The sequence below is a fragment of the Amborella trichopoda genome, chromosome 9 (assembly GCF_054954075.1).
Source record: "Amborella trichopoda isolate Santa Cruz 75 chromosome 9, AtrichopodaSantaCruz75HAP2 v2.0, whole genome shotgun sequence".
NCBI lineage: Eukaryota > Viridiplantae > Streptophyta > Magnoliopsida > Amborellales > Amborellaceae > Amborella > Amborella trichopoda.
The window spans coordinates 5,088,241-5,114,691 of record NC_142344.1 but is presented as its reverse complement, the minus strand read 5'-3'; the positions used below and the strand labels follow the sequence as shown (position 1 = coordinate 5,114,691).

The 26,451-nt window shown below is 36.7% G+C and overlaps 1 protein-coding gene across 1 annotated transcript in view; it reads left to right on the top strand.

Annotated features, from left to right (window-relative positions):
• The first annotated feature begins 4,762 nt into the window (after positions 1-4,762).
• Positions 4,763-26,451, top strand: part of LOC18445433 (callose synthase 3) — a 32,568-nt gene continuing 10,879 nt past the window's right edge. Inside the window, exons 1-37 of the mRNA XM_006855571.4 lie at positions 4,763-5,017; positions 5,362-5,600; positions 7,301-7,401; positions 10,515-10,639; positions 10,858-10,951; positions 11,172-11,282; positions 11,541-11,657; positions 11,815-11,913; positions 12,010-12,101; positions 12,274-12,400; positions 12,710-12,847; positions 12,968-13,044; positions 13,142-13,235; positions 17,005-17,127; positions 17,218-17,335; positions 18,362-18,696; positions 19,118-19,170; positions 19,301-19,361; positions 19,588-19,669; positions 19,749-19,798; positions 19,884-19,970; positions 20,188-20,328; positions 20,430-20,524; positions 20,684-20,768; positions 20,850-21,010; positions 21,196-21,319; positions 21,402-21,499; positions 21,582-21,711; positions 21,801-21,952; positions 22,188-22,297; positions 22,399-22,524; positions 22,650-22,718; positions 23,054-23,237; positions 23,634-23,775; positions 24,339-24,458; positions 24,567-24,682; positions 25,086-25,169. Of these exons, the coding sequence (XP_006855633.2) occupies positions 5,423-5,600; positions 7,301-7,401; positions 10,515-10,639; positions 10,858-10,951; positions 11,172-11,282; positions 11,541-11,657; positions 11,815-11,913; positions 12,010-12,101; positions 12,274-12,400; positions 12,710-12,847; positions 12,968-13,044; positions 13,142-13,235; positions 17,005-17,127; positions 17,218-17,335; positions 18,362-18,696; positions 19,118-19,170; positions 19,301-19,361; positions 19,588-19,669; positions 19,749-19,798; positions 19,884-19,970; positions 20,188-20,328; positions 20,430-20,524; positions 20,684-20,768; positions 20,850-21,010; positions 21,196-21,319; positions 21,402-21,499; positions 21,582-21,711; positions 21,801-21,952; positions 22,188-22,297; positions 22,399-22,524; positions 22,650-22,718; positions 23,054-23,237; positions 23,634-23,775; positions 24,339-24,458; positions 24,567-24,682; positions 25,086-25,169 (4,199 nt within the window). The 5' untranslated portion in view covers positions 4,763-5,017; positions 5,362-5,422. The remainder of the gene's footprint in view (positions 5,018-5,361; positions 5,601-7,300; positions 7,402-10,514; positions 10,640-10,857; positions 10,952-11,171; positions 11,283-11,540; positions 11,658-11,814; positions 11,914-12,009; positions 12,102-12,273; positions 12,401-12,709; positions 12,848-12,967; positions 13,045-13,141; positions 13,236-17,004; positions 17,128-17,217; positions 17,336-18,361; positions 18,697-19,117; positions 19,171-19,300; positions 19,362-19,587; positions 19,670-19,748; positions 19,799-19,883; positions 19,971-20,187; positions 20,329-20,429; positions 20,525-20,683; positions 20,769-20,849; positions 21,011-21,195; positions 21,320-21,401; positions 21,500-21,581; positions 21,712-21,800; positions 21,953-22,187; positions 22,298-22,398; positions 22,525-22,649; positions 22,719-23,053; positions 23,238-23,633; positions 23,776-24,338; positions 24,459-24,566; positions 24,683-25,085; positions 25,170-26,451) is intronic.

Sequence of the window (26,451 nt, the reverse complement as noted above, 5' to 3'; positions counted from 1 at the left end):
AACATCAAAACAACATCTTCTAGTGAAAATTTTGAGATAAGCTCAAATTTGATTTTTTAGAGCCTCGGTTATATATAAACTTTTCCTTATATAAATATAGGGGCACGTTTGGTTCGCGTGAAATAGTTTTATTGTAGGAAATTAATTTCTTAGGAAATGGATTTTTTAGATTTAGATTTCACTTTTTTTTTCTCTCATGTTTGGTAATACCAATGGTTTAAAAACCGGATCGGTGACCCGGATCGGGCTTTTCAAAAACCGATCCGGATCGGCGAATCGGCGATCGGGATCGGAATCGGGTGAATCGGTCAGAATAAAGCTTCAAAAAAATCCGAAAAAATTATTAAAACTCATTATAAATATTGGTTTTTAGGAATTCAATAAAAAATGAGGGTACTCCATTAAGAATTTTCATGTTTTTGAATGAATATGCGAATATTTATATGTTATTTCCCTGCATGAACCGCCATTCAGCATTTAATTTACAGTATTTCGTGCTCATCCCTACACTGTTGCTGTTGGGACTCGATATGTGAATAATATGGCTGGGATAGGGTGGCTTCAGAATCATCATCTCTCTCGTTTTCTCTTTGAATAATATGGATTAAAAAAAAAAAAAAACAAATTTTCAAAAAAATCGATCATGGATTAAAAAAAAAATCACAAATTTTCAAAAAATTCTATCATGGATTACAAAAAAAAATTCGATCATGGATTAAACAAAAAAAATCACAAATTTTCAAAAAATTCAATCATGGATTACAAAAAAATAGTTCGATCATGGATTACAAAAAATTCAATCATGGATTACAAAAAACTCTATCATGGGTTACAAAAAAAGCAAAAAACAAAAAATTCAATCATGGATTAAAAAAAAACAAACAAACATTTCGATCATGGATTACAAAAAAAAAACAAACATTTCGATCATATATTACAAAACATTCGATCATGGATTACAAAAAATTCTATCATGGGTTACAAAAAAAAAAAAAAAAACAAAAAAATCGATCATGGATTACAAGAAAAGAAAACAAACATTTCGATCATGGATTACAAAAAATTCTATTATGGATTACAAAAAACCAAAAAATTCGATCATGGATTACAAAAAAATCTATCATGGATTACAAAAAAAAAAAAAAAAAAAAAAAAAAAAAAAAAAAAAAAAAAAAAAACCGTACGGAATCGCCGATTCAATGTTCGGACTCGCCGATTCCGTACAGTGAATCGGCGATTCACTGTACAGAATCGTCCGGTTCTCTCTAGAACCGGACGATTTCCGATTTTTTGGCGATCCGGTTCCTTTTTCACTATTTCCGAGTCGAACCGGGCGAGTCCGGTTCGACTCGGCGTTTTTTAAAACGCTGGATAATACTATCTAGATTTCTTATGAAAGTGTTTTCTTTCGTTTGGTAAACTGTGGGAATCTACCCGTTTGGAATTTGGAATGTTAGCTATTCTCTCACTCTAAAAATTCAATCTCTCTTGCTCTCTCTAAAAATCCAATTGCTCCCTCCAAAACCGATAATCTCTCTCTATAAAGACTCAATATCTCTTTTTCTATCTAAAAACCAATTATCTCTCTTTAGAAACCCAATCTTTCTTGCCCTTTCTAAAAATATGTTATCTTTCTCTCTCTAAAAATCCATTATATCTCTTTAGAAACTCAATATCTCTCTCTTTATCTCTTTCTAAAAACCCATTATCTCTTTCCCTCTCTAAAAACCCGATATATATTTCTCTCTAAAATGCTATTCGCTCTCTAGAAATTCAATATCTATCTAAAAACCTATTATCTCTCTAAAAATCTAATATACATTTATCTCTCTAAAATTCCAATCTCTCTTTCTTTGTCTAAAAACTAATTCCCTATATTTCTCTCTCTAAAACCTCATCCTCTATCTAGAAACCCAATCTCTATTTCTTTATCTAAAAACTGATTCTCTCTCTAGAAACCCAATATATATTTCTCTCTCTAGAAAACCGAATCTCTTTATAAAAACCCATTTGCTCTCTAGAAAACCAATCTCTCTCTAAAAACCCGCTCTATCTAGAAACTCAATCTCTATTTCTCTCTCCAAAAACGCATTCTCTCGCTCTAGAATTCCAATATATATTTCTCTCTCTTAAAATATATTATCTTTACAAATCCAATATCTCTCTCTAGAAACCCATATCTCTCTAAAACACATTTTATCTATCTAAAAACCCAATATCTCTTTCCCTTTCTAAAAAACTAATATGTTTTTCTCTCTAAAAAACCAATATCTCTTTATCTCTCTAAAAATTATTATATCTCTCTAAAAATCCATCCCATCGCTCTAGAAATCCAATCTCTCATTATCTCTAAAAAATAACTCTCTCTAGAAACCCAATATCTCTTTCTCTATTTTAAATCCTATTGTATCTTTATCTCTCCAAAATTCATTATCTCTAAAAATCCAACCTATATGTCTCCCTAAAAACACATTATCTCTCTCTAGAAACCCAATATCGATTTCTTTCTCTAACAATCCATCACTGCTCTAGAAATCAATCTCTCTCTAAAAACCCATTATCTATTTATAAACCCAATCTGTATTGCTATCTTAAAAATCCATTCTCTCTCTAGATACCCAATATCATTATCTCTCTAAAAACCCATTATCTCTCTAGAAACTCGATATCTCATTATCTATCTAAAAAACATCTCTCTTTAGAAACCCAATCTCTCATTCTCTCTAGAAATCCAAACTCTCATTCTCTCTTGAAATCCAACCTATTTGTTCTCTCTCTAGAAATCAATATATTTATTTATCTACAAATCCAATCTATAGTTTTCTCTCTAGAAATCAATATATTTCTCTATCTAAAAACCCAATATATCATCTCTATCTAAAAACTAATTATCTCTCTCTAGAAACCAATATATATTACTTTCTCTAAAATCCTAATATCATTCTCTCTCTAAAAAAACCCAATATATCTTTCTCTCTCTAGAAACCCAAATTTTAAAAAATTCTCTTAACACAATTTTTGGCTTATTACAAACAAGAATAATTTGAAGAATGAAATAAAAAGAATAAAAAGGGGGGACTTCTTAATGGGTCGAGCTAGGCCTAGGCCCAATATATTATTTTCGAGTTGGGTTGGGCTGGGCCAAGCTTTGATGATACATATTCAGGGGAGGGGTAGGATTTTTTGTGAACGTTTCCGACAGAGCCTCAGCGGGGCTAGTCAACGTATTTTCGGGCTTTGCAGAGCATTGGCCCAGCCCGGCCCGGTGGCAGCCCTACTTACCTCCCCCCCCCCAATTATTTTGAAAGAAAATGGATTTATACCGGCATAGGTATGATTTAAATTTTTTAGATTTTGGACAATTTTTATGGAAATTAATTTCATGGGTAAAAGGATTTATTACTCTTGAGATGGACCAAAAGTGAGAAATTAGTTATTTTTTAATAAAATAATTTATAAACAATCATTGTCATACGAACCAAACATGCCCTAGAGAAAAAAAATACCTATTACAGGAACCAATCATGATAATAAAAGAATTTAACTTTGATATAAAGAGGCCACAATTATTATTCATTGGTAACTTGAAATTAGATGATTGAGGGTGATTTATTAACCAACAACAAATAAAAAAATAAATAAAAATTCTCGAACTTTACACCATGCTATTAAATTTGATATTTGTTGGCAACGGGTTATTCTAACCTCATCTTAGTCTTACAGCATACAATCCTAGTAAAAAAACTAAGAAATCAAGTATAAACAAAAAAAAGAAGTAAATATCTCTTATCCAAAGACAGTAAAAAGGTAGGAAAGAAACCTACATAAAAGAAAGTTAAAAATAAAGAAAAAGAAAAAGTAAGTCCGCCGACTTGTACCATATGGGCCGCCATTTAAACTATTTTAGAAATTTTTAATTTAAAATTTTAAAGATTCATTATCTAAGTTAAGATGACCATAACCATAAATAAATAAGTAATAAAATAATATTAAAAATATGAGTTTTTTTGAATTTTGTTTACACTGTGTAAACCTTACAAGTTACAACGTCCATTTTAAGATGGTCTTGGTGAGTCAGCAGGCTCTTGCAGCTTGACTCATGAAATTTAAAAAAAAGACCAAAAAAAAAAATCTTAAATTAAAAAAAAAAGTTTATATAAGGTTGTAACTTTAAAATGTAGAATCATAAATACACCTCAAAACTTCATAAGAAAAAATTATTTTAATGTTTAAAAACTTTCTAATTGACCATCTCAATATTAAGATGTATGAATATGAAAAAAAAAAAGAGATTTTGAGTCTAAAAGACAGTGTATCTTGCAACACATTATTTAGACAGTTCATTTTTAAAATTTTTATAAATTTAATTAATTTTAAAATTTTAAAGTTTATAATTAAATATAAAAATAAGTTTTCAAATAATCTGAATGTTTTTTTACATCAAAATCACATGTTAAGATAAATTTGAAGGTGCGCTTTAATTGGATGGTTTAAAGTTGCAACCATATAAAAACCGCACCCTAAATTAAAAAGAGAGAACTACGAATGGGGTTAAATGCCCGCCACAAGCGTCATATTTCTCAAAGATAGGAGTATTATCGTAACCTTTTTAAAAGTTGGAGGGCAGTCTTGTACCTTTTAAAAAAAATCAAATTCACGCACCTGACGAGTGGGCCCTTCTCAGTGAGCATCTACTGAGGTGTTTCGTCACACACCCCACTACCCCAAAACTCTCTCTCTCTCTCTCTCTCTCTCTCTTTTCGGCCTCTAACTTAGCGGAGAGCACACTCTCCCCCTATTCTCTCTCTTCTCTCTGCGTAACATTTCTGCAACCTGTTTCCAGCTAGGGTTTCTTCTCCTTGCTCGAATAACCGTGCAGCGCATTTCGCCTATATCCGAAAACACCCATTCCTCTCTGTACATTGATCGCTCCACTGTGGATTGCTTCTTGCTCTCTGCTTTGTTTCTTTAAGACGGTACTCAGTGCCGTGATCTCATTCAAGCTCTCCGAGAAACTGTAAGTGTTTCGCTGCTTTGTTGTTGATTTTAATGGCTAACTGGAAATCATTTGCCTGATTAGAAAAAAGTGGATTTTTTGAGTTCTGTAGCGACTATTTTCATTTATGTGACAGTTATACGGCCGAATGGATCCGCATGCTTATTGAGGCATGTGTTTCTGGTTCCTTGAAGTTTGATTACTGTGTACAAGTCTGCATTTTTTTGGTTTTGTTTTAGGGGAGAGAGAGAGAGAGAGAGAGTTCTGAACTCTACTCTTTGACTCTAAATGCAGCATGTAGAGTGAGTTCATTCGTCCCTGTTAGTCCTGTTTTTTCTCAGCTTTTGCTTTCCCCCCTTTTCTAGGGCTTAGTGGGAGAGCGGGAGAAATAAAGCTTGCATGCGTTTCCTCTAGAGAGAGAAAACAATGTCGGGGAGACGAGGAGAGCCGCCACAGCGGCGCCTACCACGAACACAAACAGCCGGTAACTTGGGGGAATCTGCTTTTGATAGTGAGGTTGTCCCCTCCTCTCTCGTTTCAATTGCACCAATTCTTCGTGTTGCCAATGAGCTTGAGGCCAAGCACCCTCGTGTCGCTTATCTATGTAAGATTTATCTGCATTTTCTGCATTATCACATTTCTTCATCTATTTGATAAAATTATCATATTGGATTTGTTTATCATTTCTATTCCTTTCGGAGTATCTGTGTAGTTTTGTGAGTACCAAAAATTAATTTTGTTGAGCACGCTCGTGCAAAGAAAAACAGTAGTAACTAGGCACAATATTTGATCCTATTGAAGAAATTGGGCATATTACACATGAATGAATGTGTGAAGCCCTTGAAGTAATTAATTCCATGCATTGGAAGATAATTCGGCAGTATGCTTCAGGTGGGTGCATCAAGGTACCCACCTAGGCGGCATTAAAGGCGGACGCCTAGGCACCGCTTTGAACAATCGAGACCAAGGGTGGAAAATGCCCGTAGGCCATTGGGTAGTTCCATCATTCCCCCCTCTAAAAAGGGGGTAAAAGAGTTTTGGGGGCCATCTTTGCCCCTCAAAACTTTTTTAGTGAGGTTTAGGGTGAGAAAAACCTTAAAAAAACCAAGATTTTAAGATCTGTAGAGGGATCAAAATTTTTTCAACCTCCTCAAATGCTCACGTAATTGAAGGATATTCATCCCCAATCTTTTTGAGGCTTATAGGGATTACAGAAGAGGAGATCTGGGAACCAAAACTTTCCGGTTTGGGAGGTCCAACGATCCGCAAGGATCTGCCCCTTCCCCATTGAAGGCCGCCTTGGTGTCTGGGCGCCCGCTCAGGTGCCTAGGTGGCCGCATCCACCTTCTTGAACATTGATTGCACATGAATGCCTGGATTCCATAGAATACTAGGAACAATAACTTCTATGACCCCTATTAAACAGGAATGTACTATTTATGGGTCCATAGACCTTACATAGGAACTGGAGACCACGATTGCTTGTATAAGTATATATTGAGAAGGCTTATGACCACATAGCTTAGACTTCCTTCGACTAGTTCACGGGACTCGAGGGTTTTGGTACAACTGTGAAGTGGAGGATGTTTACATGGAAGTTCATTTCCAAATTTTCCGTTGTTTATTTTTGGTTATGATTGGTGGCTCACCTAAAGGTCTCATGAGTACCCATTACATTTGGAAAGGTGAGCTATAATCTTTTTTCTTTTCACCCTAGTTGCAGAGGTCTATGGAAGAAAGGTCAATAGAACAGCTGATTTGGGATCATATGTGAGATTTAGGCTACGTTGTATTGACTGGAAGAAGAAATCAGAGTGAGTCTAAGTGACACAGTTATAACATATATTCTATTTGCTATTGATAAAATTGTGTCTTTTTATGTGAATGAGGATATATGCAAGACAAGTAGGTCTTAATCTTGCCTCAAAAACAAAAAAGAAAAATAAGAAAAAAAGGGCCTTGGATGGCTTATGTTGGAGAGAAGGTAAAACCTATCGAATCCTTCTGTTATGGGGTTATGGGTGGACAAACATTCATCATGTGAGTGCAGCCTATTTTCATTGACGTATCAATGCATTATAAAAATCTTGTACAGACATCTAGTTAATTTTCTTATTCCGTTACAGCATTAAAGCCTTAGTCCCTTGCTTGCTTTCTCTTTTTGATTTGTATTTGAAATATAGCTGTTCTTGTTTGGTTAAGCGTTGAATTTATTTATTTAGAGAAAGACAATCTGAATCATCTTTCTTGGATTTGTTGCCTATCTTTGGTTTCATCTACTCGTAACTTTTCTATTTGTGACAGGCCGATTTTATGCTTTTGAGAAGGCCCACCGGTTGGATCCCACCTCTAGTGGTCGTGGTGTTCGCCAATTCAAAACTGCTCTTCTGCAAAGACTGGAGAGGGTAATTTGTTGTATGCCTTTCTCTATTTAATCCTTTATATGTATGGGTTTGAGGTATCATTTATACCGCTGGATATCAAGTTGCATTTTTTATGTGCTATTTATCAAGTAAGCAAAAGTTTAGCATAAGGTAGTGGCTTTCTAAAGCCGCATCTCAAATCTCGCTGAAAATTTATGTTCTGGTGCAGGAAAGCATTAAAATATTGATCTGAATAAAAAGTGGATTTCAAGCCCTAAAAATAGTATCTTGTAACATATCATTTGGACATCCATTTTCAAGTGATGTTAGATCTGCCACATTTGCACCATTTTTTGGGGCTTCAAAGATCGTATAATTCAATGGTGAAAATAGATTTTTGGGCCTTATTGCAGTTTTGAGCACTGGAATTGCATTTTTTGGCGGGTTTTTGGGGTGCGGCTTTGCTTTTTCCCTTTAAGCCTAGGCCTTATGCTAACGACACCCATTAAGTAATGGCTGAGTGTTGTATGTAGTTGTTTACATGTTTTAATTTCTAGAGGCTTTTGTTTCAGCATTAAAAAATGAGAGTGCTTATTCCTCTGTTATTATATTGAGTTCAACTCTTTTAGAATCCTTTTATGCACAAATAACGTAATAGCTAAAAGCAAAAATGAAGATGTGAACCTAGTTTAGGGTTTGTCTGATGATCCTTTTACGAGTACCTGTGAAAACCTCTCGTATAACGTAATTTGCCTCCTCTTCCTCCTCTCTCTTATGGACCTCACTCATAAATGGATTGTGAGGTTATGTGATCTGAAATTGATATTTATTATATAAACTTCACAATGAAATTCCTAGCTATTGACCTCTTTTGTTATTTGATTGTTACCTGAATTTTATTGTTACAGTACCGGGGAGTGACTTCTACATTCAATTTAATCTGTCTGAATCCATGCTGCATACAGTCATATCTTCCATTCTTATGTCTGTTTACAAACAACAATGTTCCTCATGAACATAATTTAACATATAAATCATAGGCTTGTGGCAACCCATCCTTTTTTTGAATTAGTTACATATGTTACCCCTGTAAATAAAATTTAGGAAACTTCAATTGATTCCTAAAAGTTTTGGCAAGTTGGACAAAACTTGACTTGTTAAAAACTGTACTGTATGTCTATATGTGCCCCCGGACATGGCCATAAAAAAGTCCCTATAGAGTTATCCAAAATGTCCATAAGAATCACTAGGATGGTCATTGTCTTCTATGAGGATCAAGAGATTTTGCTCACATGAAAAAAAAAATCATGCGAATGCCTTAATATGAAGGCTGCTTCTTGGATGATCTCATGTTTTCCTAGGATGAATAAACTATTACTACTTTGATAACAAGTAAATCACTATCATGCTCTCTGCAAGGCCATTTCTGAAAGCTGAAAAACCCAGGAGCATTGTTGTTTGTTCTTGTGTAAAATACGTTTTATTGGGCTCGTGGATGACCATGCAATTTGATTTGTCTGATGTTTGCGTGGTCTACTGTTCAAGTAATAGTCTGGAGCACCTTATGGTTTAGTTGGGTTTAGTTCTAAGGTATACAATGTCCAACCTTGGCGAGAGAGACCTTGCACAACCTGTACTCTGCTAAGGAGCTCTTTGAGTGTACTGCAAGACACATCTTGCCGTGGAGTCTATCTGAAATTTATGGTGAGGGATCCACTTGTGTGTTGTCAGTTCTCTCTGGCACAATATCACGTGTGAGCGAGGTTAGCCTTGGAAAGTTCTTAATCATACTCCATAGACTTTATGAATCTTGTTCTTATAGTATGATTCTAATTCTGATATACGGGATTCAATTCCTTTGGCCGATTCCTACACCAGTTATCAACTTGTGAACATCAGAATACATGTAAAAATAACGTGGATCCATGGTACAGGCATTCCCTCTATGCCTTGGTGGTTTGGGTGGCAAGGGTTGACAACACAACATCTTGAGTTCCTTTCTGACCGAGATGCAAGTTTACATATAAACAACAAAATGGACCAGTTATCAACTCGTGAACATCAGAATACATGTAGAAATAACATGGATCATGATACAGGAATTTCCTCTATGCCTTGGTGGTTTGGGTGGCAAGGGTTGACAACACAATACCTTGAGTTCCTTTCCGACCGAGATGCAAGTTTACATATAAACAACATAAATGGACCATCATATACCTGAGAGCACCAGCAGAATTGGAAACAAGAATGTTGTTCATATAGCAGCCCAAATGGCATGAGGCAAGTTTATAGAGCAAAAGAAATGTTTCCGCATGCCACTTTTCATGTAGTTTTTCCAAGTTGTCTGTTTGTACAGCTGGTATAGGTGCCTTGAGTGGATTTCATTTGTTGTTTTGGTTGATAGTCTGCAGATAAGGGACTATGCATTTATTTCTTTCTCTGTAAGATTAAGAGATTAAACTCATACACCAGAAGTAAATGGACTGTGCTATTTTATATTGATCTAGGGGCTTGCTGGGTTGTGATCATATATGTCATTATTGTGCCTCATTTGTGCTGAATTTCTCCGCAAGCTATGATCCCTCGAACACAGCTTTTCTCTGCTTGGTTGAACTGTTCAGCATCTTATGTTTTGCTCCTACTTTGGTCTTCTCGGTATCTCTTCTTTCGTTGAGTCAGGTAATCTGGGTGTTCAAATCTGAACCTCGCGGTTGAGTCAAGGAGAGAATTTTTTTGCATATAGTTCTTGGCATTGATAATTTTTCATTGCTCGAACCCCTCCCTTCTCCTATTTTTCATACATTGGTTAGGCTGTCAGGGTACCTGATGGTTCAAACCTGAACCTTATGGTTGCGGCAAGGATCTCCATACCACCAGAATGTGGTGCTAGTCCTCACAAATATGATATCATGGCATATCCTGAGCCAAGACTCTTGTGAAACTGAAACTAAGAACATCCAGGCAAACTCCACACAAACTAGCAAGCCATATTTATTTTTCATGGATGCATGCTTGCGCTAATCGAAATTCATCATTTCCTGGTTTCACCCTTCTATTTTTTAACTATAGTTCTTTGTTTGTTGATTTGTTTTATTGCGTTTTATGGTCCTCTGACCTTTTTCAACAATATTCTTTCTTGGATTTACTGAATGCAGGATGATGAGCCCTCTCGAATGGGCAGATCAAAAAGTAGTGATGCGCGTGAAATGCAGAGCTTCTATCAGAAGTACTACCAAGAGTATGTTCGAGCATTGGATAGGGCTGCTGATAAGACTGATCGGTAAGTCATATGTGAGATGGAAAGATTCATCTTTTGTATGTTTGGAGCACTCTAGAATATGCCTTTAGCATTGAATAGGGCTGCTGGTAAGACTGATGGGTAAGTTATAGGTGAAATGGAAAGATGCATTTTTTGTATGTTAGGAGCACTATAGAATATGCATTTTGTACCTTCTGGATATGACTTCTTTGCTAAACTTTTATCTGAATGCTGTTCAGTGCACAATTGGCAAAAGCCTATCAAACTGCTGCTGTCCTTTTTGAGGTTCTGAAGGCTCTCAGCCAGAGTGCCTCTGTTGTAGTAGAAGATGAGGTAAAGTTAGACTGAGGGTTTCTCAGAATTGTTTTTTTTAAAGGTTGTAATATGTAATTCTCTATAAATTTTGGTTACTGGGTAATTAACAATGGCCAATTTTGAGTATAATCTAAGCTAAAAATTATCCTGGAAGTGATATTGTCTTGGCTTTTGTCTGTATCATTTTATTGCTAAAATATTTGCATGTTTAAGCTATTTTGTGACTTTGTTTTGTTAGATTTTAGAAGCTGGCAATGAAGTTGTTAAGAAGACAGCAATTTTTGTGCCTTACAATATTCTTCCCCTTGATCGTGGTAGTGCAAATCTGGCAATTATGCAGCTACCCGAGGTTTGTTTCTGGTCTCTTATGGGTAACAGTCATTAGAGTCACTCGTTCAGATAATATACCTGCTACAATTACTATGACTGCAAAAGATTTTGCTATTACTCTTACTGTAAAAATGACATCAATATCTTTGTTTTTCATTTTGTATTTTACTATTTATATTAATTTCAATTGATATTTTATGTGAACCAATGCTTGATACTGTTAATAGTACTTTGGAACTCTAGGAGAAGTAGCTGACTTTGTTTTTTGAACTTGTAGATAACTGCTGCAGTTAATGCACTTCGAAATACACGGGGTTTACCATGGCCCCGTGACTATAAAAGGAAGCCAGATGAGGACCTTCTTGACTGGCTTCAGGTTATGTTTGGGTTTCAGGTACTGTTCTCAAAGAGTAGACTGTTTTGATTTCATCTTTTTTGTCCCTTGGGATTCTTTTTGCAGGATCTTTTTAAAGCTTCGCTTCATAATATCTAAATATTGTAGCTGTTGAAGTCATGCACAACTCACTTGTTCTTGTAATGCACAATTTCAGAAGGACAATGTGGCTAATCAAAGGGAGCACTTGATATTGCTGCTTGCAAATGTGCACATTCGGAAAATTAATAAGCCTGACCAGCAGCAGCAGCCAAAGGTTGTCCTTTTTCCCACCAATTTTAATCATGCATGAGTTTGATGTTATCTCTTTAGTTGCTGGATACTAACTTAATTGAATCTGTTGATTACTTAGTTGGATGAACATGCTTTGAATGATGTCATGAAGAAGCTATTCAAGAATTACAAGAAGTGGTGCAAATATTTAGATCGGAAGAGTAGCCTATGGTAGGCATTCCAAATCTTCCTTTCTGTGTTTGTATTGTGCCTAAAGAAAAATTTCTTGTTTCCCATGCTTCTCTGTGTTATGCATGATACTTGAACCTAAAATTTGATAGCTTCTATTTAGTTTTTGGCATGCCTTCTATTACATTAACGGACCATTGTTATTTTGCTGCAGGTTACCAAATATACAGCAGGAAGTGCAACAGCGTAAGCTGTTGTACATGGGTCTTTATCTTCTTATCTGGGGAGAGGCTGCAAACTTGCGGTTCATGCCAGAGTGTCTCTGTTATATATATCATCATGTATGAGTTGTCATCAGAACTTTTTCTTTATTGAAGATTGGTTTATTCTTTTGTTTGCAAATTAAATTCTTTTTTATATATGTTGTGTACATGGAGCTATCTGAATTCTAAGAAATGGGAAATAGACCTTCCCCTGTCTGAAGACACTATTGAGCGGACTCTATGTCAACAACTCTCATATTGGGACTGACATCTGTCTATTTTTCTGGGAATCTTTCTTTTGATTGGAAGTCATTGTTTTCTGTAGTTCTTATAATCACTTTGTTCGTTTGGTTCAACTGTCCTCATGTGGGCATTTATGACATGTAGATGGCCTTTGAGTTGTATGGCATGCTGGCTGGAAATGTGAGTCCTATGACGGGCGAAAACATTAAACCTGCCTATGGAGGAGATGAAGAAGCTTTTCTCCGAAAAGTTGTAACACCAATATATCAGACAATTGCAAAGGTGGTGTATGTTGCTTGTTTTCTAAAGGCTTTTCATTGTCAGCACCATAGTTATTCAGCGAAACATCTTTGCTTTTGGATGTGCTTCAACATATGTAAAGGGACTCTTCTTTTACTGTAGGAAGCAGAAAGGAGCAGAAGAGGAAAATCAAAGCACTCCCAATGGAGGAACTACGATGATTTGAATGAGTACTTCTGGTATGCTAAGTATAATCTGTTTTCTTTGTAATTTGCTGCTCATTTGTTTACCATTTGCATACTGATGAAGTGAGTTACTTGAACTTCTTATTTGCAGGTCAGTTGATTGTTTCCGCTTGGGGTGGCCCATGCGTGCTGATGCTGATTTCTTTTATCGGCCATTCTCTGAGTTCCGTTCAGATAAGAACGATGTTAGTATTTTTTTTGGCCCTGAAATAGTTTAGTTTTTCTGAATTTCTCATGTCAGTAGATGCACACGCACACATATACATAACAGCCACTGGTAAATTTGATTGCGCATTTCAGATACATGGCACACTTGCACTGACATGTAATGATTTCCTCTATATATCTTCTTTGTTCGATTTGTAAGCTTAGGACTGCTATGTTATTTTAGAATCAAAGTTTGACCTAAAATGATATTTGAACTCCCAAATACCTAATTGTCCTACTTTTTAGAAGTTTGATATTTATGTTGGCGAAAAGAAGTGATATACCTCTTGAAGTACTTTTTGCAAGGATGGAATGGATATTGGTTTGATCCATCCCATTTGTGTCATGACTGAAGTGAAACTGCAAAGCATGCCCTTGGGACATAGACAGACCGCCTACTTGTCTTTTCTATTGATGCCAGAGTTCCCTTTTGCCAACATAAGGGTCATTAAGGATTGAGAAACAAAACTTCGAGCTCTAACAAGTGGGTCAGTTTCCCTAAAACAAACCACAAAAGAAGAAGAAGAAGAAGAAGAAGAAGAAGAAGAAAGTGGGACTTTGACCCATTTAACATAGACAAACCCCTCACCAGTATTGGACCCACAAAAGCCATTTTTGTTCTCAGAAGTGTCATTTATAGAGACTCCCAACATGGGACAGGCTGTGATGGTCCCGTTAATATTGAAGTCCACACAATGTTGTGGAGATCACTGCTCAGAAATTAAATGTAAACCACAGCTGTCAGTTCTAGATTGTTCCTACAAAGTCCTTGTGAGCTAGGATCCTTGAGCTAACAATATCCCTTGACAAATTTAATGAACAACCTGGCTGACTTGGCAAATGTCAATACAAGGGCGACTAATAAAAGAGGCTACCCATGGTCTTTATGCAATGTCTTCATTGAGATTCCTGACATCATGAACCTTACTCTATCTTTCCAACATCTTTGGGGAGATGCCAACATAGTGGTGGATTAAATTGCTGAGGGTTGAGGTCCATGGATTATCTCTTACGATCTCTAGTACTCTGCATTTCATGTTTTTTGAGGCCCAACTTTCTTGGGGGCTCAATTATTTGTACAGGCTATGGACTTTTTCTTGAGAAAGCTTAATTGTGTATTATTGTAGCATAGCTGTAGATGATACAGAAATGGCACCACTCTCTCTGGGTACACCTAGACAAAAATCACAACCCACATGTCAGGAACTTAAACAGTACATCAAGAACACAGAAACTGGGCTGGTCCACCATCAGCAAAAAATTGGGGTAGGTGCCTCTTTGGTGCAGCATTCAAGAAGTTGCTTGCTGCTACCTAATCGGTCTCGCATGCCACTTGAGCATGCTCTTTTGCAGGAGCATTGGCAGTCATGTTGGCATCCTGCCAGGTGTGCTTGAAAGTGACTCAAGGAGGCCTGCAAATGTAAAAAATATTGTCTTTAAGGGGTTCATCTTGGGCTAATTTGGAAGCCCATCATATCACATTTTTTGAATTCGCTTCCACTATATGTTAGGTGCCCCAGGTTGGGTCAAATCCCTTCAAACCTTTAACCGAAGTGATACACTCGGCCATTGTTCAGCCAACAATTCCTAAAGCCCACCATATCACATTTGCTGAATTCACCTTCCAATTAAGGGAGTTGCCTCTGGTTGGGTTGAACCTCTTCAAACCTTTAACCAAAGTGATAGACTCGGTCATCGTTGAATCAACAATTCCTATGTGCTCTGAGAAAGATAGTGGAGTGTAGCCTTAAGCATTCCAAAAGATACCGCCGCCCAGCATTTTCCTGGTTTCCAAGGGTGTGTCCATCTATGTTTGTGTTTGACGGACTCTAGAATCTAGATCAGGTAGTCTCAATGAGTTCAATTTGGGGATTGTTGGTCTGAAAGATCCTATGGCCTGCCAGTTCATCTAGAGTCCGCTACTGAGAAGGAATCTTTACAACATTAACCAAAAGATTGTTAGTGGTTTGATGCAGTCTGTGATGGCATGTATGCTTTTTTCCTTTCCTCCTCTCGAGCCAGATATCCCCAATGGTTGCCATCGCTGAGGCTCTGTACAAGAATAGAGTAGCCTTGGCGTATGGTGGGGAATAAAAAGCATTAAAGAGTTGCTGTAACAATTGTGGCGTCACCCAAGTCCAATGGTAACCATTGTTGGCTGGACGCTGGGCAAGCAAAAACAGGTGTTAACTAGTTTCTTTTGCAGTTTGCACGTTATGCATCAGTTCAGGAGGTAGAATCAATCCTTTGTACTTGGTCAACTGTGTGTCCTCTATTGAACAACTCTTATCCATTGAATGCTTGGACTTTTGGTGGGATAGGGTTAGCCATGCTGGCAGACCTAGTAGCTTGGAGTTAGGGTTTAGCAAAGAGGAAGTTAGGGAAGATCCAAAATTGGACAATGATTCAAAAACCTGTGATTAAAGGAGCACTTGTTGCTCTAGGGTTTTGACTAAAGTCCATAACTAGATGGTGCATTATGCTTGGGCACATCTCTTATATAAGAAAACCCTAAATGGCCATTTATTATAAAAGACTGGAAGTGAATAAAAAGACATAAAAGACTCTAGAAATTGCTATTTATGTCCCTAAGTGAATAAAATGATTCTAGAAATAAGTAGACATAAAGGGCACTTTCAATGACTATTTTGCCCTTCTGCAGTTCCTCTTGTAAACTTTAAGCTCGTCTCTCTTATCTAGATCCTTGAGAATAGTATTCTAGGCTGCATCACATGCTCTATTCATGATGGCTGGGATAGGGGGGCTTGGGATTAACGGGTGGTAAAAGGATGAGGCCGAGAACTTACCAGACTTATTTCGTGCCCTCACACAATTTGTGTAAATGAATTTGAGTTACCAATGAATATAATAAAAAATGTTTGCTCTCTTGCTCACATAAAATATCTTACGGTTTTGTATACAATAGGTGCAGTGATGGCTATGTCGGAAACATAGCTGTCCCTTGTTGGCATCTGATGGTTGGGGTAACTTCACTGTTTGTGTTGAACATATATATTTCTAAATCTTATTATTCCTGTATGACCAAATACTCTACAAGATTGTGAGAAGTTTCGCCATGTCTGTTCTTTGATTTGTATATGAGCTTTTCCCTAATTGTTTTGTTATTTGGTTGTTGATGCCTGCTAATACTGGGTTGTGAATTGTGCTGTGTTATTCCACTTCTGTTATATGGATCTAGAACTTCTTCTAGCTATTTCTTGCTAGAATCTAAATGTTTTTCGACCTTCTTAGCTGATATTAGTGTCATTGGACCATCGTTTTCTCCATTTAGTGCTATGTGGTGATCACCAGATTGTTTTCCCCTTTGGTGAAATGGCTTACAGATTGTTATCTTGTTTTTTTCGCCATTGTTTAACTTCAACCGTTTATATTCATGACGGTAGGTTGGGTTCGGCAGTGCTGTACTTAACATGGTTGGTTTGGTCCATGCAGTGTCCCATTGCTGGGTTAGGTTATTAAACTGGTCTAATTCTGTACCTTTTAGTGTTTCTCAACTGGGTTTTATTATTTTGCTTAATGCTTGACTCTTGCGCATAAGATGCACGATTTGGGTGTGATTGAGCATCAATTATTATAGGCTCATATCTTCGAGATGTAATTTTTTCTAAAGAATTGTGACTTGATTGCAAATTTCTTGGTCCCATGCATGTAACTTCATTTCTTTCTAGGTTCAGGGTAATATGTATCATGAAATATGTTCAAATATGCATATTTATTTGTCTACAGAGCAATCGACCGGCGGGTAGAGATAAATGGGCGGGCAAGGTGAATTTCGTTGAGATACGATCATTTTGGCATATTTTCAGAAGTTTTGACAGAATGTGGAGCTTCTTTATCTTGGCATTACAGGTAAATGTTGAAATTCCACTGTTATTACTTCTGTTTTTTTTTTCTTTGGTTATTGGGGGGTTTCTTAATCAATAGTTGGTTTATTCAAAGGCAATGGTTATAGTTGCATGGAATGGTTCTGGCGAACCTAGTGGAATTTTTGATGGTGGTGTTTTCAAGAAGGTCTTGAGTATATTCATCACTGCTGCTGTGTTGAAGCTTGTGCAAGGTATGTGATCCACATTTACACATGGTCTTGTATGTGAATATGGTCAGGCTATTCATGATCCTTAGTGAGCCTATCATCTGCAGTCAATTCTTGTATGTGAATGTGGATGGGCTATTTTTTGTATGTCCTGTGTAATCAACTCAGGCTTTGACATTTTGAGGCCCACAGTGACTAGATATCGAGTTGTCTTGATTGTGATATTTCTTTTGCACTTTATGTGTTACTGATGGCATAATACTGAGGCGTCTGTCCTTTCATGTTCAAGTATTTAATTGTTCCTTGGCTACATAATATGTGGTAAATATGTGCTGAGGGATCTATGTCAAGTAACTGCTGCTTTGAATTGTGGAGCAGCATGTGCTGCCCCCCTTTCTCTTGCACTCAGTCACTTTCTCCATATTCTTGAATCTGCTTTAGTCCATCTGGTTAAAATGATCTCCTAAGTCATTTGTGATGTTCAGATTTTGTCATCAACTGATCCCACAATAAAGTTCTGCTATTGAACTTTCAATTCCCTTAAAATTAGTTCATTTGTCATAATGTGATCATGTAATTTCATCTTAAGCTTTATGTAGTTTGCTTTCTTTTTCTTACCTCCTTGGTATTTAGTTATACATTTCTCCTACATCTGTTCATGTCAGAATTCAAGGCCCTGGCTCCATTATAACGAACTTGTACTTGAATATTGATGTGCTAAGTTTGAGCTAAGATTACCTATCTATGAAAAAGGTGAAAAGGGGAAAAAAACTCCATGCCTTTTTTAGGATGACATAAAAGAAACAGAAAATGAATCTTTACTTTGTGCTTGTTATGTTTAAAAATATTATTTTACGTTTTATAAGTTCAGCCCTTTCTTTCTTCTTTCTGTGTTCTTGCTTTCTGTAATTGATTTGTAACTTACAGATACGTGAATTCTTGTCTTTCGTTCCTTCTATGACTTTGTTAACTGTTAGGTCTGTAGGAGGTTGGTAGTGTAATGGAATGGGATTATTGCTTCTTTTTTTGATCAGTATATTTCTTTTTCAGCTGTTGCGGATCTAATTTTGAGCTGGAAAGCTATGAGGCGCATGAATTTTTGGGATATCCTGAGATACATCTTGAAGATTGTTTCTGCTGCTGTATGGGTGATCGTTCTGCCCGTATCATATGCCTACACCTGGGAAAATCCATCGGGGCTTGGAAAGACCATCAAGAACTTGTTTGGGAACAGTAGGAAAACCCCTTCGTTATACATTTCAGCTGTTGTTGTGTACTTATCACCTAATATACTTGCCACTGTGCTTTTCTTGTTCCCTTGGGTACGACGAGTTCTAGAAAGATCGAACTGGAAGATCGTGACCTTCATGATGTGGTGGGCCCAGGTAAGGCAGATTGTCATGGTCAAATTGAGCTCACTATAATCTGTGTTTTTATTTCTTTCTGCTGTATTCACTTCTGCAGCTGATCTTCTTGTTATGGTTTTTGACCTATTGTTTTAGTTGTTCTTCATTTTTCTTTCTATTTCTTTCCGTATATGCTCTCTCGCTCTTATGTGGCATGCCTCCTTTTTAGTGCTACTTGATGTGCTGTCAATTATTAAAAGTAAAATGTTGTACATGAGTAGTAAATTAATTTAAAACTTTATAAAAAAAAATTGTTGGACATGGGTTGAGAGTTTTTTGTATTTTGTGTAAGTTTTGCATACATGTCAGATATGATTTCCAAATGGTCTGCGCTGGTTGTACATTGCCTGTTTTCTGATGTTATTCACACTGTTCATACTTGTTATACTTTATGTGGCAGCCTCGGCTCTATGTAAGCAGGGGAATGCATGAAAATACATGTTCCCTTTTCAAGTAAGATGGAGTATTCTGCTGATATTTTTTTTAAGATTATTTTGTGGTGCTTTTCTGTATGAATTATTAATGTTCAGTTTCAGGCCTTTGAGGTGATGTATATGTTTCCTTTTGTGATTTCAATATTCAGGTACACAATGTTCTGGGTTCTTCTTATTATATCAAAGTTGGCGTTCAGTTACTATGTTGAGGTATGAGTTTTGACATTCATCTCATTCAAGTTCTAGTTTCTTATTAAACCTAGGGAATGTCATTGTATTGGGTTTTTTTGATGTACTTAATTTTTTTTGACGGTCTGCCATTAGATTTGTTTTATTTTATGATATTTTTGTCCATTTTTTGGTCGTTTTAAGTTCTTCTTAGTTTCTAAGTTTTAGTTTAATGGTTCTGAATTTCTTGGATGCTTATTTGCTTCAGATAAAGCCCCTGGTGGAACCAACTAAGGAAATTATGGCTATGCAAGTTGGGAATTTTGAATGGCATGAATTCTTTCCACGAGGTAGTATCAGTGGATCATAAATGCTAGTGCCATGAGTAGAAAAATCGATCACTCATGATATGCTTTGCTGTGATTGCAGCCAAGAACAACATCGGTGTTGTGATTGCATTATGGGCTCCTATTATTCTTGTAAGCTTTGCATAGCTTGATTTGCAAGTTATCATTTTGTCTTCTTGTTTCTGGAATATTGGGTAATGTGTTGATCCTTCTTCAGGTCTATTTCATGGATACCCAAATATGGTATGCTATTTTCTCTACTCTATTTGGAGGTATCTATGGAGCCTTCCGCCGTCTTGGTGAGGTCTGTGCTATGGCTTTTGTTATGTGTCTTTATTTCCTAGATGCTGACAATTTGGTGATTTCTGTTTTGCAAAAAAGAGGGGAAAAAAGAAGAAGAGTAGATTTGTTATTCTTTTGCTGTTTGTTGCACTTATCTGCTTTTCTGGGTTCTCTTTTAAAAACTTTTTCTTGTGGATACCATATTTAATTTTCTGTTGTTTTACATTTGCATATTCCAGATTCGCACATTAGGTATGTTGAGATCTCGGTTTCAATCTTTACCTGGTGCTTTCAATGGCTGCTTAGTGCCAAAGGAGAAGAGTGATGAGAAGCAGAAAGGATTCAAGGCCACCTTTTCACGAAAATATGAAAAGATTGAGGTTCTATCTCTTGCTTTTATCATTATTATTTTTTATTTCAAATCTGTGAAAATTCTCAGTAATTTCTTATCCTTATTGTGGAATATTACTGGTGATTCCAGCTTGAAACTGGGAATTTGCTCGAGGCTGCGAAATTCTCTCAACTTTGGAATGAAGTTATTAGTAGTTTCAGAGAGGAAGATATTATTAGTGACAAGTAAGAACTAACAAGAACGGCTGATGTGTAGTTCTTATTGTAATTCAAAATGCTATGGATAGCATGCTGTAACAGTCTTCCTTCCACACTTAATCTGTAGTTTGTAATTTTTATCCTGTGGGTGATCACCACATTGTGTTGATTCATATATAATTTCAGGGAAAGGGACTTACTGCTTGTCCCATATTGGTCTGATCCTGATTTGGACCTTATTCAGTGGCCTCCTTTCTTACTTGCTAGCAAGGTACGGCTTGACTGGTATTCTTGTAGAATGAAAATGTGCGATTAGTTTTTGACATTATTGTGTTGTATTGTTGCTTTCTAGATACCGATTGCATTAGACATGGCAAAAGACAGCGATGATAAAGACCGTGAACTGATGAAGAGAGTTCTAAGGGATAATTATATGCTTTGGGCTGTTCGAGAGTGCTATGCATCATTTAAGAGTATTATGAAGCATTTAGTTGTTAGGCAATGGGAGAAAAAGTAAGCAAACCTTTGGGATGAACATTTATTCTTTTTGGTTCCTTCGTATGTACATTTATGATGTGTTTTTGCTGAATAATGATGTTTTTTTCTCTTTGTAATGAAAAGTAATCTCTTATGACTGTCAACTTTTCATTTAGACGGATTGACTCATCGCATATTCTGTTTGCAAATGATATTTGCAGGGTTGTTGAGCACCTTCTAGAAAAAGTTGACAAAGCCATTGAAAACAACGAATTGACAAAACAGTTTAACATGAGTTATCTTCTAGTCCTCTACAAGCACTTTGTGAAGCTAATTGAGTTCTTGGTAAAGCTGAAACTTTTTATAATTTATTGTTTTTGTCTGCTGCTCTGTTTTTTGTATTGATTGTGTGTTTTCATTTTGGTAGAAAGAAAATAATAAAGAGAACAGGGGTCAAGTTGTCATAGTTTTCCAAGACATGCTGGAAGTTGTGATTAGAGACATAATGGATGAGTCCATTGCAAGGTTGTTCAGCTTTAGATTTGTGTGTCTATTCTAAGATTCCAGTTATCATTGCCTTCTAATCTAGTTTCAATAAACTTTGCAGTATATTAGATTCTTTGCATGGCTCCGATGCCAGAGAGGAAGTTATGGCTCTGGAAGAGAAGACCCAATTATTTGCATCAGCAGGAGCAATCAAGTTTCCTATACCTAATACAGATGCCTGGAAAGAGAAGGTCAGTTTTGTTTTATATGATGATCATTGTGTTTTGATGTTCCTTAGGTGTCGACATCGCTTGGAGGTCTTACTGTTCCAATTTCTCAGATCAAAAGGCTTCATCTACTGTTGACCGAGAAGGAATCTGCCATGGATGTGCCTTCCAACTTAGAAGCAAAAAGGCGAATTACTTTCTTCACTAACTCTTTATTTATGTACATGCCACCTGCACCCAAAGTTCGTAACATGCTCTCGTTTAGGTATGTTGTGTTAAAGAGGATGTGGAACAGGTTCTTCTGTAAATGTTTTGTATTTGTTGTGTTTTTCATATGCGTTATACATGTGTTCTAGTATGATATTATGACAGGGATTTTTAGTAACTTTGTAGGAAGGGGCCTGTCGTCAAAACTCTAAGATTTTACCCAAATGGATATTTGTGTCCCTATTGCTTTTGAACAGTAGGAGATGTCCTGATAATGTGTCTTTCTGGAGCAGTGTTTTAACCCCATATTACACAGAAGATGTCCTTTTCTCTATACCTGCTCTCAAAGAGCCTAATGAAGATGGTGTTTCTATCCTTTTCTACCTGCAAAAAATTTATCCAGGTTTGATATACATTAAGCATCTGAGAAAATTTGATGCATTTGCTGACTGTTTTGTTTTAGGACTTATTTATCCATCTGTCCTTTGCTTTTTTATTGTTCAGATGAATGGACCAATTTTCTTGAGCGAGTGGGATGCAAATCTGAAGAAGAACTTAGGAATACTGAGGGCCTTGAGGAGGAGCTCAGATTGTGGGCATCCTACAGGGGCCAAACATTGACGAAAACAGGTATCAATATTCAATTCACTTGATTTGGAAACATGGCAATTCTTGCTTGTGTACAAATAGTACAGATGGTGCATATTGTGGTCTTCGCACTCGTTGCTAAGCTATGTTGTTATCACGTTTGGCAGTTAGGGGAATGATGTATTATCGAAAGGCTCTGGAGCTGCAATCTTTTCTGGATACAGCCAAAAAAGAAGGTCAGCAAATGCGCTATGGGATGTGGGTTTTTTATTAGATAAGCATATTATAGTGTAACAGACTGGATCATTCATAGTTCTTGGGGTCATGACCATTCGATCAATGGATGGACGATAATGGCGAAAATGTGAGGCCCACCAATGGGTCATGTCATATACCTGTGGGTCCCACTTTCTGCATCACTGTTTGATGATTGGAAAGTTGTGTTCAGTTAGACTATGGTTTTTCCTTGTCTGTCAGATTAGAATGTATTTTTTCATAATGTTGATCTGTAAGCATGTGCAGCTTCTGAAGGGTACATATTACATGCTCTAAATAATATTTTTGCTGCCAGATATTTTGGAAGGTTACAAGGCAGTTGAACCAGAAGAACAAAAAAACATTGGACGCTCGTTGTGGGCACACTGTCTTGCTGTTGCCGATATGAAGTTCACTTACGTGGTTTCATGCCAGCAATATGGAATTCAAAAGCGTTCTGGTGACCCACGTGCACAGGATATTCTAAGGCTTATGGTGAAGTGCGTCTTTTGAAAACCCTTAGAAACTATATTTGAAAATTCCTTTGCATGATCTTTTATTCATTATTATTTTTTGATTAGTGGCTTTATTATTATATTGAAATTTCATGTACAAGATCTTTGTAGTTGTCGAATTTATACACACAAAAGAAAACCACAAAAGTGGAAATAGTGTTTGTAGAGTGGATGCGCTATAAATGGTGCCAGCCTATGTATCCTCTCAGCTAATGAATCAGCCTATACTGTTTAGTTCTCTCTATGCACAAAAATGATTATTAAGCCTCGTCATATTTCAAAAATATCATAAAAAGGAGCTAATTGCCACAATATGGACGACTCTTGCTTTGCCGTTGTTCATGATTATTTTCAACTATGTGGGGCTTTGCTTTTGTCTAGATATCCAGCCCTCCGTGTAGCTTACATTGATGAAGTTGAAGAACCTTGCCCCGGTAAATCCAAGACAGCTACCGAGAAGGTCTATTACTCGGCTTTAGTGAAGGCCGTACCCTCTCAGGACCAGGAGCAACAGTTGGACCAGGTAAATGCAGTTTCACTTGTTAGATGTTAAGACCTACAAAGTTCTATTCTTCACTGATTTATCAGTTGAATGAATACAAAGTTTAATTATATGTAGTGAATGTGTTATACCAATGATTTTATTCTATGACTGGTGAACTCTTGGAAAGAAACCAGTATAAGTTGAAAACTATAACTTTTGGCTAGTTTTGATGAGATATAGGTCGGCCCTTCATTGTAAAAAGCACACTTGGAATAAAGAGTCCGAGTAAAGAGATTTTATTAGGTTTTCTTTATTCCACTATTAAATAACATAGGCTAGGAGAAGTGTTTTGTGTGGCAGACCCATTCTAAGGTGCTTGCAATTCATTGTCTGTCGACCACTGCATCATTTTAACCATGAAAGAGAAATAATGCCTTGGAAGCACTTCCCATATGCAGTATAAGTTTAATAAGAACAGAATGATGGGCATCACCACGTGTAGGGGACCAGATTTAGAAAATCTAGTTGGATGTCATGCACTGCATTTTTGTATGTGGTATTTTCCAAAGCTAATTGCTATGGATATTAATTATCTTGTACAGGTGATCTATCGCATTAAGCTTCCAGGCCCTGCTATGATTGGTGAAGGAAAGCCAGAAAACCAGAATCATGCTATTATTTTCACACGTGGTGAAGGTTTGCAAACCATTGATATGAATCAGGTCTGAAATTGTGCCATGATCTTCTCTTTTTGAATATGAACACATTTTCATATCTCTTAATGGAATGTATTTTAATAGCGATTCTGTTTCGTGCCTACTCTACTACAGGATAACTACTTGGAGGAAGCCTTCAAAATGAGAAATTTATTGGAAGAATTTCTGAAACATCATGGTGTGAGACAACCAACCATCCTTGGGCTTAGGGAGCATATATTTACTGGAAGGTTTTTTTTGTTTTTACCCTCTGTATTTGGGTTCAGTTGATAGCTTAATGGTTTTGGTCAGCAATTGAATTTGTCAGATGGTATAATCACATGGAAAATACTACATGACCTTTGGAATCCTGTGGTCATGAGGGTCATCACCGTCAAATTGATGGGTTGGATGGTGATGGAGACACAGTGGTCCCCTCTTTGAAGTCATGTCATGTTCTTGTTGGTTCCACTCTCTATTATAATCAAATCTATGAATTGGACTGTGATGTCTGTCTTGACCATGGACTTCTCATAACTGTGGACTTCATGGGCCATGATGCATATAGTATTTTTTCTCAAAACTAAAAAAAATGAAATACAGTTTCCTTATTAGATACAATATGGCTTATTGTTCGTTTTGTGACTTCTGCAGTGTTTCTTCACTTGCCTGGTTCATGTCAAATCAAGAGACCAGTTTTGTTACTATTGGACAAAGATTGCTAGCAAACCCATTGAAGTAAGCTCTTGAGTTTTAACACTTGCGATAATGATATACTGGTGACCTGCCTGCCTCCGGAAATATTTTGAAGATATGGAATTGTGGTTTACAATATGTTTCCTTGTTTATCAGCCTTGCAAAATGGATGTACTGTTCTAATTTTCCAAAATTATTGTCCTGTAATTCCACCTGATAGTAAGAGGGACAAATATATGATTGCAGAACTAAAATTCTCCTATTCGTCGGTGAGAACTGATTCTATACTTTCTACTAATATTCGGGTACTCCTACTAATGTAGGAGAACTTGAAGAAACCTAGAAAAATCAGCAAGAAGCACAAAATTTTGGAGAAATCCTAGGGTTTTCTCCTATCTAGGGCTCAACCCTTAGGCTTCTTTTACAAGACAAAGTCTTTCGTTTTTTAAGGACGAATACATGAATGACTCTCCAGCTCATCCATGCCCTTATTTGTATTGAAAAAGTATTGTTTTGGACAATATTTGTCCATACAATTTAACTTTTGACCAAAAGGTCATTTAAACATAACTTGAAACTAAACTCCCTAACTTTAATAAAAATATCTAAAAGGTCCTTAATTGTTCCAGTGATGAAATAAATACATAAAAACATATGAAATAGCCTCAAATAACTAAAGAGAAACACCCATAATATTTCTTGCTCGTCTTGTTCTTCTTGAAAGCCCACCTAGGGTTTTCATCCTCTAAATATGAGCGAAAATTAGGAGGAATATGTCGCTCCAAAAGAAGATACTTGTGGCTACTTGTTTTGTTATGATCTTCATCATTCTCCCTTGGTTGAGGAGAATTCGCCCTCGAGTTCATATCTTCATCTTCATGCACCTCCATACCATGATACTCTGACAGATCAACAATGTTGAAGATGTCTGAAGTCTCCATGTGTGAAGGCAAAGCGACTTTGTAAGCATTGCTGTCCATCTTCTTCAAAATCTTGGATGGTCTTGCCTTGCGATCATTCAGCTTGCTGTATTTTCCTATCGGATGTCATTCCTTCCTTAGATACGCCATTACCCAATCTCCCACGTTAAACTCCTTGAAACGGCAATGCTTATCCGCTGCGTCCTTGTATTTGGACGTATTGGTTTTTCATGCACTTCTAGACTAGCACACAATTGTTCATGCACTTCTTTCATTTGTTCAACCAAGTCCTCAACAGTAGCATGATCCTCCCCATTGGCTTGGACAGGAACCAAGTCAAGCGAATGAGTAGGGTTTTTCCTATATTCCACCTCGAAAGGACTCTTACCAGTAGATCTATTGCG